Source organism: Pezoporus flaviventris, unplaced genomic scaffold (genome assembly GCF_033815535.1).
Source record: "Pezoporus flaviventris isolate CSIRO_AGI_PZ_B2104156 unplaced genomic scaffold, CSIRO_AGI_Pfla_v1 ptg000047l, whole genome shotgun sequence".
Lineage (NCBI taxonomy): Eukaryota > Metazoa > Chordata > Aves > Psittaciformes > Psittacidae > Pezoporus > Pezoporus flaviventris.
The window spans coordinates 3,111,132-3,122,030 of record NW_026892595.1 but is presented as its reverse complement, the minus strand read 5'-3'; the positions used below and the strand labels follow the sequence as shown (position 1 = coordinate 3,122,030).

The 10,899-nt window shown below is 40.4% G+C and overlaps 1 protein-coding gene across 1 annotated transcript in view; it reads left to right on the top strand.

Moving 5' to 3' along the window:
- Positions 1–759: 759 nt before the first annotated feature.
- The window catches only part of ADARB2 (adenosine deaminase RNA specific B2 (inactive)), a 310,582-nt gene continuing 300,442 nt past the window's right edge, over positions 760–10,899 (top strand). Inside the window, exon 1 of the mRNA XM_061468035.1 lies at positions 760–1,080. Within this exon, the coding sequence (XP_061324019.1) occupies positions 981–1,080 (100 nt within the window). The 5' untranslated portion in view covers positions 760–980. The remainder of the gene's footprint in view (positions 1,081–10,899) is intronic.

The following is a 10,899-nucleotide window of genomic DNA, read 5'->3' as shown; positions in this document are numbered from 1 at the left end:
CATCTTTCCTCTCTTTAAAAGCCCCTCTGCTCCCGACACTTTAATTGCACTGTTGCCTAAATGAGGCACTGCACAGTGTTAATGTGTGAGTCTGAGCGACAGTGCACTCCTCTCTTCAAGAGCTTTTGCCCTTGATCGTGAATTTAGCAGAGTAGGTACTTTAAAAATAACTGGAGATTCAAGCAGAATCGCTACACTTACCGTCTTGCATAAGGTTTGTTGACACAGGGATACTTCAACAGTAACTCATATTCTTTCCCTGGGAATAATAACCATTGCAATTAGTGAACTAGTTATTAAGTGTTGGGCTGGGGAGGACAGCAGCGGCATTTCTGTGTTTCTGGAAGCAGAGTGTTCAGTGTCCACATGGTCTAAAGTAGAAAAAAAAAAAGAAGAGGGGTAAAAAAAAAAGGAAAAAAAAAAAGGAAAAAAAAAAAAGAAAAAGGAAAAGGCTTGAATTCCTGCCTGCAGACTCCCTTCTTGCAAGCTGTCCCTCCAGCTTCTCCCAGACGAGGCGGCAGGATGTTTTTATTCCCTCCGGGGCTATTCTCCATCGCCTTCTCCCCGGAGCCGGGCACAGCCGGCAGCCCAGAGAAAGCGGAGTTTGGGGGCGAGGGCTGGCGGAGCTGATGTCAGCGCAGGGCGGCGGGAACGATTGGGTTGCGGGAGACTTTGCAGCAGCAAATCCGCCCCCCCCCCCCCCCCACTTACGCCCCCCCCGCACCCTTGGCTTCAAAGCGACCGGCGCCCAGCAACTCGCAGAGGTGCAAAAAGTGGGCGCGGGGCCGGCATAGTCGCCGCTACCGCCCCCGGGCATCGCCCCGGCCGGGCCCGGCACGTCGGGGCGGAGGCGCGACCCCTCGGCGCGGCGCTGGGCAGCCCGCCCTGCCAGGCGCGTTATAAAAGCCGCCTCCAGGAAAGGGAGAAACTCCACGGGAGGAAAACATCGCGGTGCGGTGCTGTTTAGCTGAAGTGCAGGCATGACATCCGTCCTGGGCAGCAGCAGGGCGTCGGGAGCGCCGAGCGGACAGCTGAAATGCAAGTCCAAGAGGAGGCGGAGAAGGAGATCAAAGAGGAAAGGTAAGCTAGATAGATTTTTATTTTTTTTCCTCTTTTTTTCCCTCTCTCCTCTCTCTGTCTCTCACACAACATCGGCTGCTCCTGTGGTTATTGTCTGTGCTCGGCACACGCCGGCCCCAGCCCTTCTGCCACCCCGACGGCCCGTGAGGGGCGGGCGGTGCCTCGTCCGCTGTTCCGATCCGCCACCCGCGGGGTCCGGCTTGAGGACGAGAGGGGTCTCCGCGCTGCCCCGCGGACGGACAATGTTTGCTCTCCTCCTCTCTTTGTTTAGGGGTGAGGTTGAACCTCGCAGGGGTGCCAGCGGGTGGCGGCTCGGCGGACCCCGTCCAAGGTAACGCGGTGCGGAGGAGCTGCCCTGTCCCGGGGTCTCCGCCGGCGCTGGCACGTCCGTCGCCTGGCTCCAGCACCCCCAACACCATACTACCCTACCTGGCGCCCGATGTCCGGCGCAGGAAGTGCCCCGGCAGCGCAGATCGCGGCGTGAAGCCTCCGGGGCAGCGCGCAGCTCCCGCGCGGCGGGTTGCGTCCTCCAAACTACCGCTTTATCCTTCTAGAGAAGGTCCGCCGAGTTTTGCTGTTTTGGTGGTGTTCCCCTTCCCTAAGCAAATCTGTTAGGAAGGCGCTCATTGCCATGGGCATGAAAAGTGAAGCTACAGGATGTCATTGCGAACGGGGAGTATGCCCTACATAAAAGCTCTTCGCCAGGCTGCGAACACTTTAAAGTAAAAGGCACCGGTATGAGACGCCAGAGATGCCCAGCTGCAACGCATTTGATTGCAGAGGTGCTAACTCCAGATGTTTCGCTGAGCAGTAAATACCATGTAACCTGTAATTGTCATCATTATGTGGGACTAACACGAGTTTTAGTCAGCTAGCTCATCAACTCAAGCCGATGCTCATGATACACTGTTTTTTTCTCCTATTCTAGAAAACATCATTTGTAGGCGCCATTACTTAAGTGTCTTTTTATTATTTTGTTAAAGGCAGTTAAGCACGGTATTGGATAACTTTTCAGAAAGGTGTCAGAGCAGGTTTTATATGGTAACTGGTACAAACTGCTCAAATGCTAAATGCTTGATTGTATCATTTGCCTGTCACTATTTTAACTTTCACCCCTGAACTCTGTATTCAGAATCATAGTTACAAATAGTGGCCTGCGCACAAGCGGAAACTACAGGCACCCAGATCAGGACATGGAGTAGGTGTGTAACCTTGACTTGTTCCTCTGGATTTTTGGGTTGCTGTAACACCTGGTGACAAAGGCTGTCTTTTACTCTCCATTATAAAATCAGTTTTAAAATACTAAGCATCCTTTAAATATGCTTGTTACTTAAGTTGTGGTCTGCAGACTTCTTTGTGCTGTATTTGTTTAAGCAAAACTACTTTTCTAGGGAACTACAAACTTAGCCTAGCCTTAGCTACCCTGTACTTGGCCAAGAGAAAAGAGTAATCCATTAATATATGCAATGAAGAAACACAAAAACTTGCTAAACAGTAACTTGCTAAATAACAGCTATTTGCAGAATAGACATCTGGAGGTTGATGACATTCTAGAAAGTGCTTGATATCATTATCAATAAGAACATGCACTTGAAGAGCTATTTTTCTTTATTCCTCCAAATGTGCTGTTGTAACCACTTCCTAAATAATGTGGTCGGTTAGTATACCAATTATAGGGAGCAATGCTTGTGTTCATATGATTTTGATTTTGTTTTCTATGTAATTGTAGTATAAATTCATAAAAGTACACATTCCTTTAATTTTATACTGGCAAAAAAAAATGCCTTTAATTTAAGGCACACCCAGTATAAAACCTGTTGGATTTTATTATTACACTAGTTTACTTACTGATCGTATATTTCTGTGTCTTTTTTGACTGTATCTAATGCAAAGATGTCTAACAAACTGACTGTCCTAGAAACTAGTCAAGAAAATGTATTTTAAGCTCATAAATTACTACATTCTTATAAGAATTAATATGGGCTCCACTGTTTTGGAGGTTTGATCTATTTAAAAGACTCTGAAAATCTTTGTAGAGTGTCACCACTCTAAATGGTTAAAGGCGAGGGTCACTTGACTGTAACTATTATCCACACATATTTTGTTTCTTGCAAGAATACTTTTAGTATGTGCTTTAAAATATGTAACTACGCACGTACGTTTACACATACACATGCAGATACCTGTGGACACTTGTAGCCAAAGAAATTCACTCTAGTCTTAAATTTAAATTGAATACTAATCAGTAAGGAAATGAAATGACCTGTCACATCCCTACTTCTTAAGGAGATGGACTCAACAAATTCTTTATACCACTTAATATATTTTATTACACATGTTACATATGTACTGTGCTTAAAACCAGGCTGAGACATCACCAGATAGAGTATCTAAGGATGTATAGAAGTAGAAGCAAATGTTACTCTCTATTTAATAGCACTGGGTTTTCTCTTCGGATGTACTTTCCATGTTTTCAGTCATATTTTTGTCCTAGTTAGTGGGAATTATAAATTGGTGTATCTGGGTATAGCACTTTGCTGCACTTCTTTTATACCTGGATGATCTGGTTTAGGAGTTTGCTGGAAGCAGAAAGCAAGTTCAAGCAAGGAAACAAACAACATTCTCTGAATAGCTGAATTTCCCTGTGCATTAAGGTTAAAAAAACATGTGCTGCATGAGACTGAGGGGGAGAGAGAGGATTTCCATATATGCAAATTGAGCACTGAAAGTCTAGGATACTGAGTGTAATTCCAGTGTACAATAGCATTATCCAATAATTAATTTGAATGCATCTTATTTTTATGCTTATGAAATCCAGCAACCCTTTAAGTATAAATATCCTCCCTTGAAGACTTAAGGTTAAATGTCCATGCAACGAATATCGCATTTCAGGCATGTATTTGCACAGTGTTTTCATTCAATTTTGCACTACGTGCAGAAAGTGTGTTAAACAGCTAAAATGTGGATATTCATATCCATCTGTTAATGTTAGTATAAGTAGGAATATTTTCATTGTAATTTAGAAATTAAGTATATTAAGTCCTGGTGGGAAGTTAATATCTTAATTTCTCGGTGACCTAATGAAAAATAAATAGGGATGCTTGCCAGATTATCTGCAGACTAATTTCATGTAGAAGCAGTAATAGGTGTTTTATATTTCTCTTTTTGTTGTTCTGTTGGGTTTGTTTTGGTTTTATCTGTGTGCATAAAATGACTAGAAGTTAAAAACTACACCTACTGATTTAGAGAAAGTCATTTGAAATGCTTAGGGCTTTATAGGAAGTTACCGTATTTGTGGGTTCTTGTGTTTTCTCCAGGGCTTTGGAATATGGCAGAGCACTGGCAGAATTCAGCACAGCGGCCTCAGCATGGTTTGTGTGTATTTCATAGTCTGTGGTATACATTTTAAAAAGAAGGCTTGTTTTCTGAGATAAATGATTACAAGTAGGCCAAACAAAAGCAGAGTTGCCATTTACTGATAGTACTAAAAAGGTGAAATGTTAGCAGCCTCTGGCAACTTCTTAGAAATCAACATATAGAAAGTAAATATGAAATGGGTGATTGGAGATATATCCCTTCTGAGTCATTTTCCAGTACAAAACAACAAATAAGACACCTTATTTGTAGTACTGCTTTATAGAGATAGCAATTAAAGTTAATTACTGGAAACAGGAGGGAATCTGGTATCCCTGATGTGGTAGAAAGCCATATTGGAGGTTGCTGCTGATACAATGGGACATGAAATCCAAGTTGACGGAATAAACTAAATAAGGGCAGCAAGCGGGTGAGAGAGGCAAAATGATTGTGAAATGAAATTCCATGAAAAATTAATGAAACAGAAAGATTGTGCTGGGGATGGAGGGAGGAAACCAGCTTGGTTCTTCATCATCCTGCAATGCCAAAGTAATAAATGAGCGTGTTTCATCTTGGCGAGGTTCAGGGACACAACTCCTTCCCCACAACAGGATTGCATCGTGCTTCAATACTTGTTCCGCTTATCTCGTCCCTTGACAGCTTGAGAGGAAGGTACTGGATTTGGTGATAAAATTAAATTGATTAAACCTTTATCCATCATTTAATTTGGTGCCTTTCTTTTTTCTTTCCTTTTTTATTATTACCTCCAATTTCTAGTGATCCATGTAATGACAGCAATTTAAGATAGCATCAAGGACATTAGCTACGATGACTGAACTTAAATTTAGAATAAAAATATGGGATTCATGAGTCCATATCTAAATAGCAGACGATTAGTTTATAGCAGAATTGTATCTTCCTAGCAACAGCACGTACGTGTGAGGACAATAAAATGGCGCAATTTGCTTTGAAAGGGAACAAAATATTTAAACTTTATCGAGAAGTATTAATTATGTAAGTAGAAGAAGCACTTATATAAATATTGACCATATCCTACATGAGCAGTGACATATATAGCCATTTTTAACTTTTTGAGCACAGAAGTCAGATGCTTGCTTTCTTCAGTGGCAATGTGGAGGCATATAAAGCTAGTAAAGTACCATACTGTTGGAAGTTGTTTCCTATTACTTAAGAGTTTGTACTTCTCCTTGGTGATTTGGGTAGGGAAAATGTCCCATAAGGTGAGAGCTTTGCTTAGAATTTCTGGTTTAAGTAGTATTACTGGAGTTTTTAAAAAGCTTAATGGCAGCCCTTTCTGAAGTGATCCTTATAAATGGAAAACACTGCACTGAAAATTAAAGGTCAGGTGAAATTGCCGTGTGAAATACCCAAGTTACTAAAGGTCTATGCAGACTGTTTTCTTAAGTTCCTTTAATACCCTTTAGGTTAGCAAGGTGCATTAAAAAAGCAGACATTAGAATATCTGTTTGATCTGTTAATTGTACTACTTTTGAATTACTGCTGCCTAATATTGTATAGGTTTTGCAAGTAGTAATGAACCTGAATTGATCCCTGTGCTTAGAGCTAACTATCTCTACAACCTTTCAGGCATTTTACCATTAGTTATCCAGACAAAAAACCGTGATATGTATCAATACATAGATCATTCTGAAGGCATCTGTGGTGAACTTGATGTTTTCTGTGTAACACAGCTCATTTTTCTTACAAATTATGTAAGTTCTGATAGGAAAATGAAGTACTCTACCTTTCTGCTGTAGCTGACCTTTGTCCCACCCCCCCCCCCCCCCCCGTTCCCCCCCCCCCGCCCCGAACCTGAAACAAAGCAGTTAACCCAGAGGAGTTTTAGCAGCATATTGTGATATATATATATAAATATTAAAACTATCACTTTATTAACCGGTAGAAGCGGCTTGTCAACCCATACTGATAGGTAACCCGCCCCGAGTCATAAAATAATCAAATGTAATGCTTTAACAGAGAGCATTAAACGGATGGTGTTATCATTGTTCAGTCAGTCTGGAATTTCTTGCTACTTAGGACGGGTTTGAAATATGAATATGTATTTTTTGGGCTCTGAATTAACAATACCCAGTTCGGACTAGGGACTGGACATTGCCATGGGTGGTTTAATGAAAATCTCTGCTAAGTAAAGCGTGATAACAAGAAGCATAGAGCAGGGCAGAGTGCGTGAAGAGCAGGATGGCTAATGCTGAAGATATGACAGTGTCATTAATGAATGGAAAGTGTATTTTCACTGAGTATATTCTGTTTCATTCTGGCTGTTGTAGTTCCCAAATGTGTACAAGAAATAGTGAGGATTCAGAGACATATGGCAGAAGGAATTGGAGACGTGTAAAATTTCAGTACAAGAAAATTGGTAAGATTTATATTGTTTATTTTGGAGATAAGTTAAAGAAAGAATACAATAAAATTATATTAAAGAAGGAAAGATTATAAAGGATGTAAAACAGGCTACTCTGATTTATACCTGATTTTTCCTATTATTTACAAAGACAGAGGCTGTTAAGGAAACAGAATTCCAGCATGTTTAATAAGAGTGGAAGGACTTATTCTGTTCAGACAGTATGTAGCTGGCCTGGAGAATTCTTTCACTCAAGGTATGGAAAAACAATATGTGTAGGAAGCTGAGGTATTTGATTAGTTCAGCTGAGACTAGCTAAAAAGTTTGCTGCTCGCTTCAGTGAATGTTGGCTTCGGCTTTAGGTAGGATACATTAAGAAGGATTTGGATTTTTAATATGAGATATGAATCCTCTTTTTCAGGAAATTATCTGACTCCTGAACTACTGGGATTACATGGAAAGGTGTTTTTTAGATGGGTTAATTGCTGCTGTTCATTGTGAGTCTTTTTGCATTCTCCTCTGTTTTCACAGCTGAAGCTATAGCGCAGCAGTTTAGGAGGTACCTTTCTGCTTGGCTTTGCAGTGGTGGCAATGTCATCCGTCCACCCGTGTGCCTCCCGAAATTGGAACACAGTTACAGTGAAGGCAGGCACATTTCCCTGGGATATGCCTGATGGCTTTTTAAGTTACCTTCCCCTCTGTTCCCACTCAACACCCTGCACAATGTATGTAAAAATAGATGGAAACTGAGACTGATTCCAGTCTCTGATGCTGTAGTAAGGTTAGGTAGGATGATGATAAAAATTAGTACATCCCCTGTTTCTTATTCACTTGGAAAGAGAAGCAAAAGGGAATGAAAGGGGGTGAAAATAAACTTTATAAACACATGGTGATTTGTTTTGCAGAAAAACACAGTTACTGGTGTTACTGCTAGAGTGTCATCTTCAGATGTATAGTCTGTAATAAGGGATTATCCCTGCACACCATAGTCTGTCTTTGTGAAAGTGTTCCTGTTGGGTTAGGGTTTGGTTCCAGTACCAAACTATTGCATCTGCTTTTGGAGTTGTGCCACTTGAGTGCTGTTTCTGAAGCCTGTGGTACATGTTGGTAGCATTTTATGTGTGATTTGGGACCAAGGAGTGAGCAATAAATAGATCTCAGCAAAATACTTTCTGTTAAAGTGTGATTTTTTTTTTCTTTTTTTCTCATTTTTACATTATTTTTGCTTCTTATAAGAGAAATGGTCCTCAAAATTATTAGCAGAGTCACCTTTCTCTAACTGCTAATGAAAAACCAGCATGAAGAGTCAAGGCTGCTAGGAAGTGTGGGAAGAAGTAAGTAGAATTTGACAGATATTTTGTCTCCATCTCCATAGAAAGAGATTTACACACAACTAATTTAATGCAGTTGCTTGCTCCTTACCACTTCTCAGAGACTGTGAAATGGCTATTTATTCCTTAAATAGTGGGGTTTAACAAATGTGAAATGATGGCTATCAAGCCAACTGTAATAATGTATTACCTTTGTATGAGGCCTGATACTGCTGCCCCTGCTCACAGTAAAATTGAAATTGAAGCCTCTCAGCAGGAGTCAGGGTGGCTATGCTGCTGTACACATACATGTCTGTGCCTCAATATATATGTACATATATATATTTCCTTTTGACATAAAGTTTAGCTTCAGCTGTCTAGCAATATTAAATGAATGAGCATAATAAACTACAAGTTATATTAGACAAAGGGTCTTAAAGCCTGTAGAGTCCAAAAAATATTTACATGAGGGATTTTTACATTACCTTGACATATTTTGTTTAGAGATGTAAAAATAAAATTTGTTTCATTTGTGTGTTTATACACATCCATTCATCCATGGTGCATGAACTTGTAATTTTAAATATGTATAAACATTCTGATAGGATTTGCGTATGATTTTCCTCTGTGCAATACTGATAGTCTTACAGGCAAAGGCACAACTGCACAAGGATTATAAGATTTTCATTGTTTTTTGGTGAGAAATAAATGAAAGAAACTTCTTAAGCAAGATTTTTTTAGGCTATTTCTAGGTCCCATTTTTGTACGTATGTTTTCTGAGTACCTGGGTAATTCAGAACGGTAATAACAGATCCTTGTGCAGGAGCCTGTAATATTAATGTCAGGAAACCCCAAACCTTTATTGAAAAGGTGGATTTGTTCTGAAGTTTCTTTGTGTGCTGATCTTTCTCCAGCTGGATCTTACAGAACTGACATAACTGGGAGCAGAAGCCAACTCTGAGCTTGTGCATCACATTACATCCATGCCACCAGCCCTGCCACAAAACTCTTACGGATTCTTGAACAATATTTAACTGAAATTAACTTTCACTAGCTGATTTCCAGGTTGTAATTTCCCTCCCTCATGCCAATCATGAATTGATATTTACATGTCTCTATGAAAGGTGATTCTGGGAAGCGAGGAGCAGGGCCATGGACTGCATTGCCTCATTGTTGAGCCGTGCAGACAGTAATTGGAGCTCAGCTCTTGCTGCTCGTGGATTTAGGAGTATAAAAGAAACAGGACAAAAAGGGAATGTTCTCTAATATCACTGACAGCAGGTCTCCTCCACATGCAAGTGCTGCAAAGATTATTGATCGTCTCTATTTATCATTTATTTATGCTAAAGCATCTGATGTCTGTCTGTAAAATCTGTTGTTTCTCATGTTGAGGTACTTGTTTTTCAATTCATGTTTATAATGACCAGTTTTTACAGCTATATGACAGAGCTTTGCCTTATCTGGTGCTGTGTCCACAAGGAGTTGTTGTGCCTTCAGCTGCAATCCATGAGTGCAAGTCATTTGATAATTTATTTTCTTTTCAACAAATTTTCACTATACAAATCCTTTAGATTTTGTACACAGGAATGAGAGAATATGCACTATTCAAGCATAAATGTGAAGCATTTCAGTTCTGCAAGAACAAGTCAAAAGCTTGTCTTTCTAGGTTAACTTGTACCCTGCCAATAATACTTTTAAAATGAGACTTTAGCTCTGCATTCATTTTGCTAAAACAACTAAAGAGTTTGGAGTCTTGGCATGTAATAGCACAACGTATAAACAGGTAAAAGGTAAGGTAAAAACAGGCAGTAAGATACTAACAGTTCCAGTTACCAGAAGATGGTTATTAGATGTCAAAGAAAAGTGGTGATTTAAAAAATGCACATGGTTTTTGATTAGTCAGAAATGAAATAGCCTTTTGCAGTTTAGAAATGCGGTGTGTAATAGAAGTAGTTTAACAGAACACTGTTTTATAGATTGGTTAGCCCAGACACATTTTTAAGCAGGTGATACATTATGCTTAAATGGGGTAAGAAAAGAAACCATAGACAAAGAAGTTCTGGCAGATTTTCCTGAAGGCTACCAGTGAATTCCTTATTAAATTTACACTGTCACGATTTAAGGCCTACTGGACTATTTTTCCATGCCAGTGACTAAGATCATCCTTTTCTTCAGGTAATTCTAACTCATCCCAGCCATCAAGGACTCTTATTGCCCAGAGTTAATAAAAATGCATCAGTGTTATCATACAAGGTACATGCTCAAATTATTTATGAAAAGTTGCTATGAACTCTCTGAGAATGAGAGTTGATATGAGAAGACATATTTCCCCAGTTTACAGAGAGGGAAACTGTGTCAGAGCAGTTAATAAATCTGTTGCAGAATTAATTAGCAAGAGGTAGGAATTCAGTAGTCTGTTGCTCCAGCTTCTCTAGTATCAAATTAAGCTGTTTCTGGTTTGTACCTACCTATATTTTCTGCATGGGTTTATCATTGCAAAGTACTCGTATAACATGGCAGGTCCCTGGGAGCACCGCTCATTTCAAGGCGGACAGTGTGCTAGGCTGTCTGCTGCAGTCGGTGCACACAGGCAGAAGCAGGTATAATCCCTGCCTGCAAGGCAGCCTGCTGCAGTTGTTCACAAAGCAGTTCTGCCTGGTGGTGGTTGAAAGAAAAGGGCTTTTTACTTATTTATCTATTTTGTATGTAAACAAATGCATGGGATCAGATTCTTTGTTGGTGTGGAATTGCATTTACTCTTCAGTTCCTGGA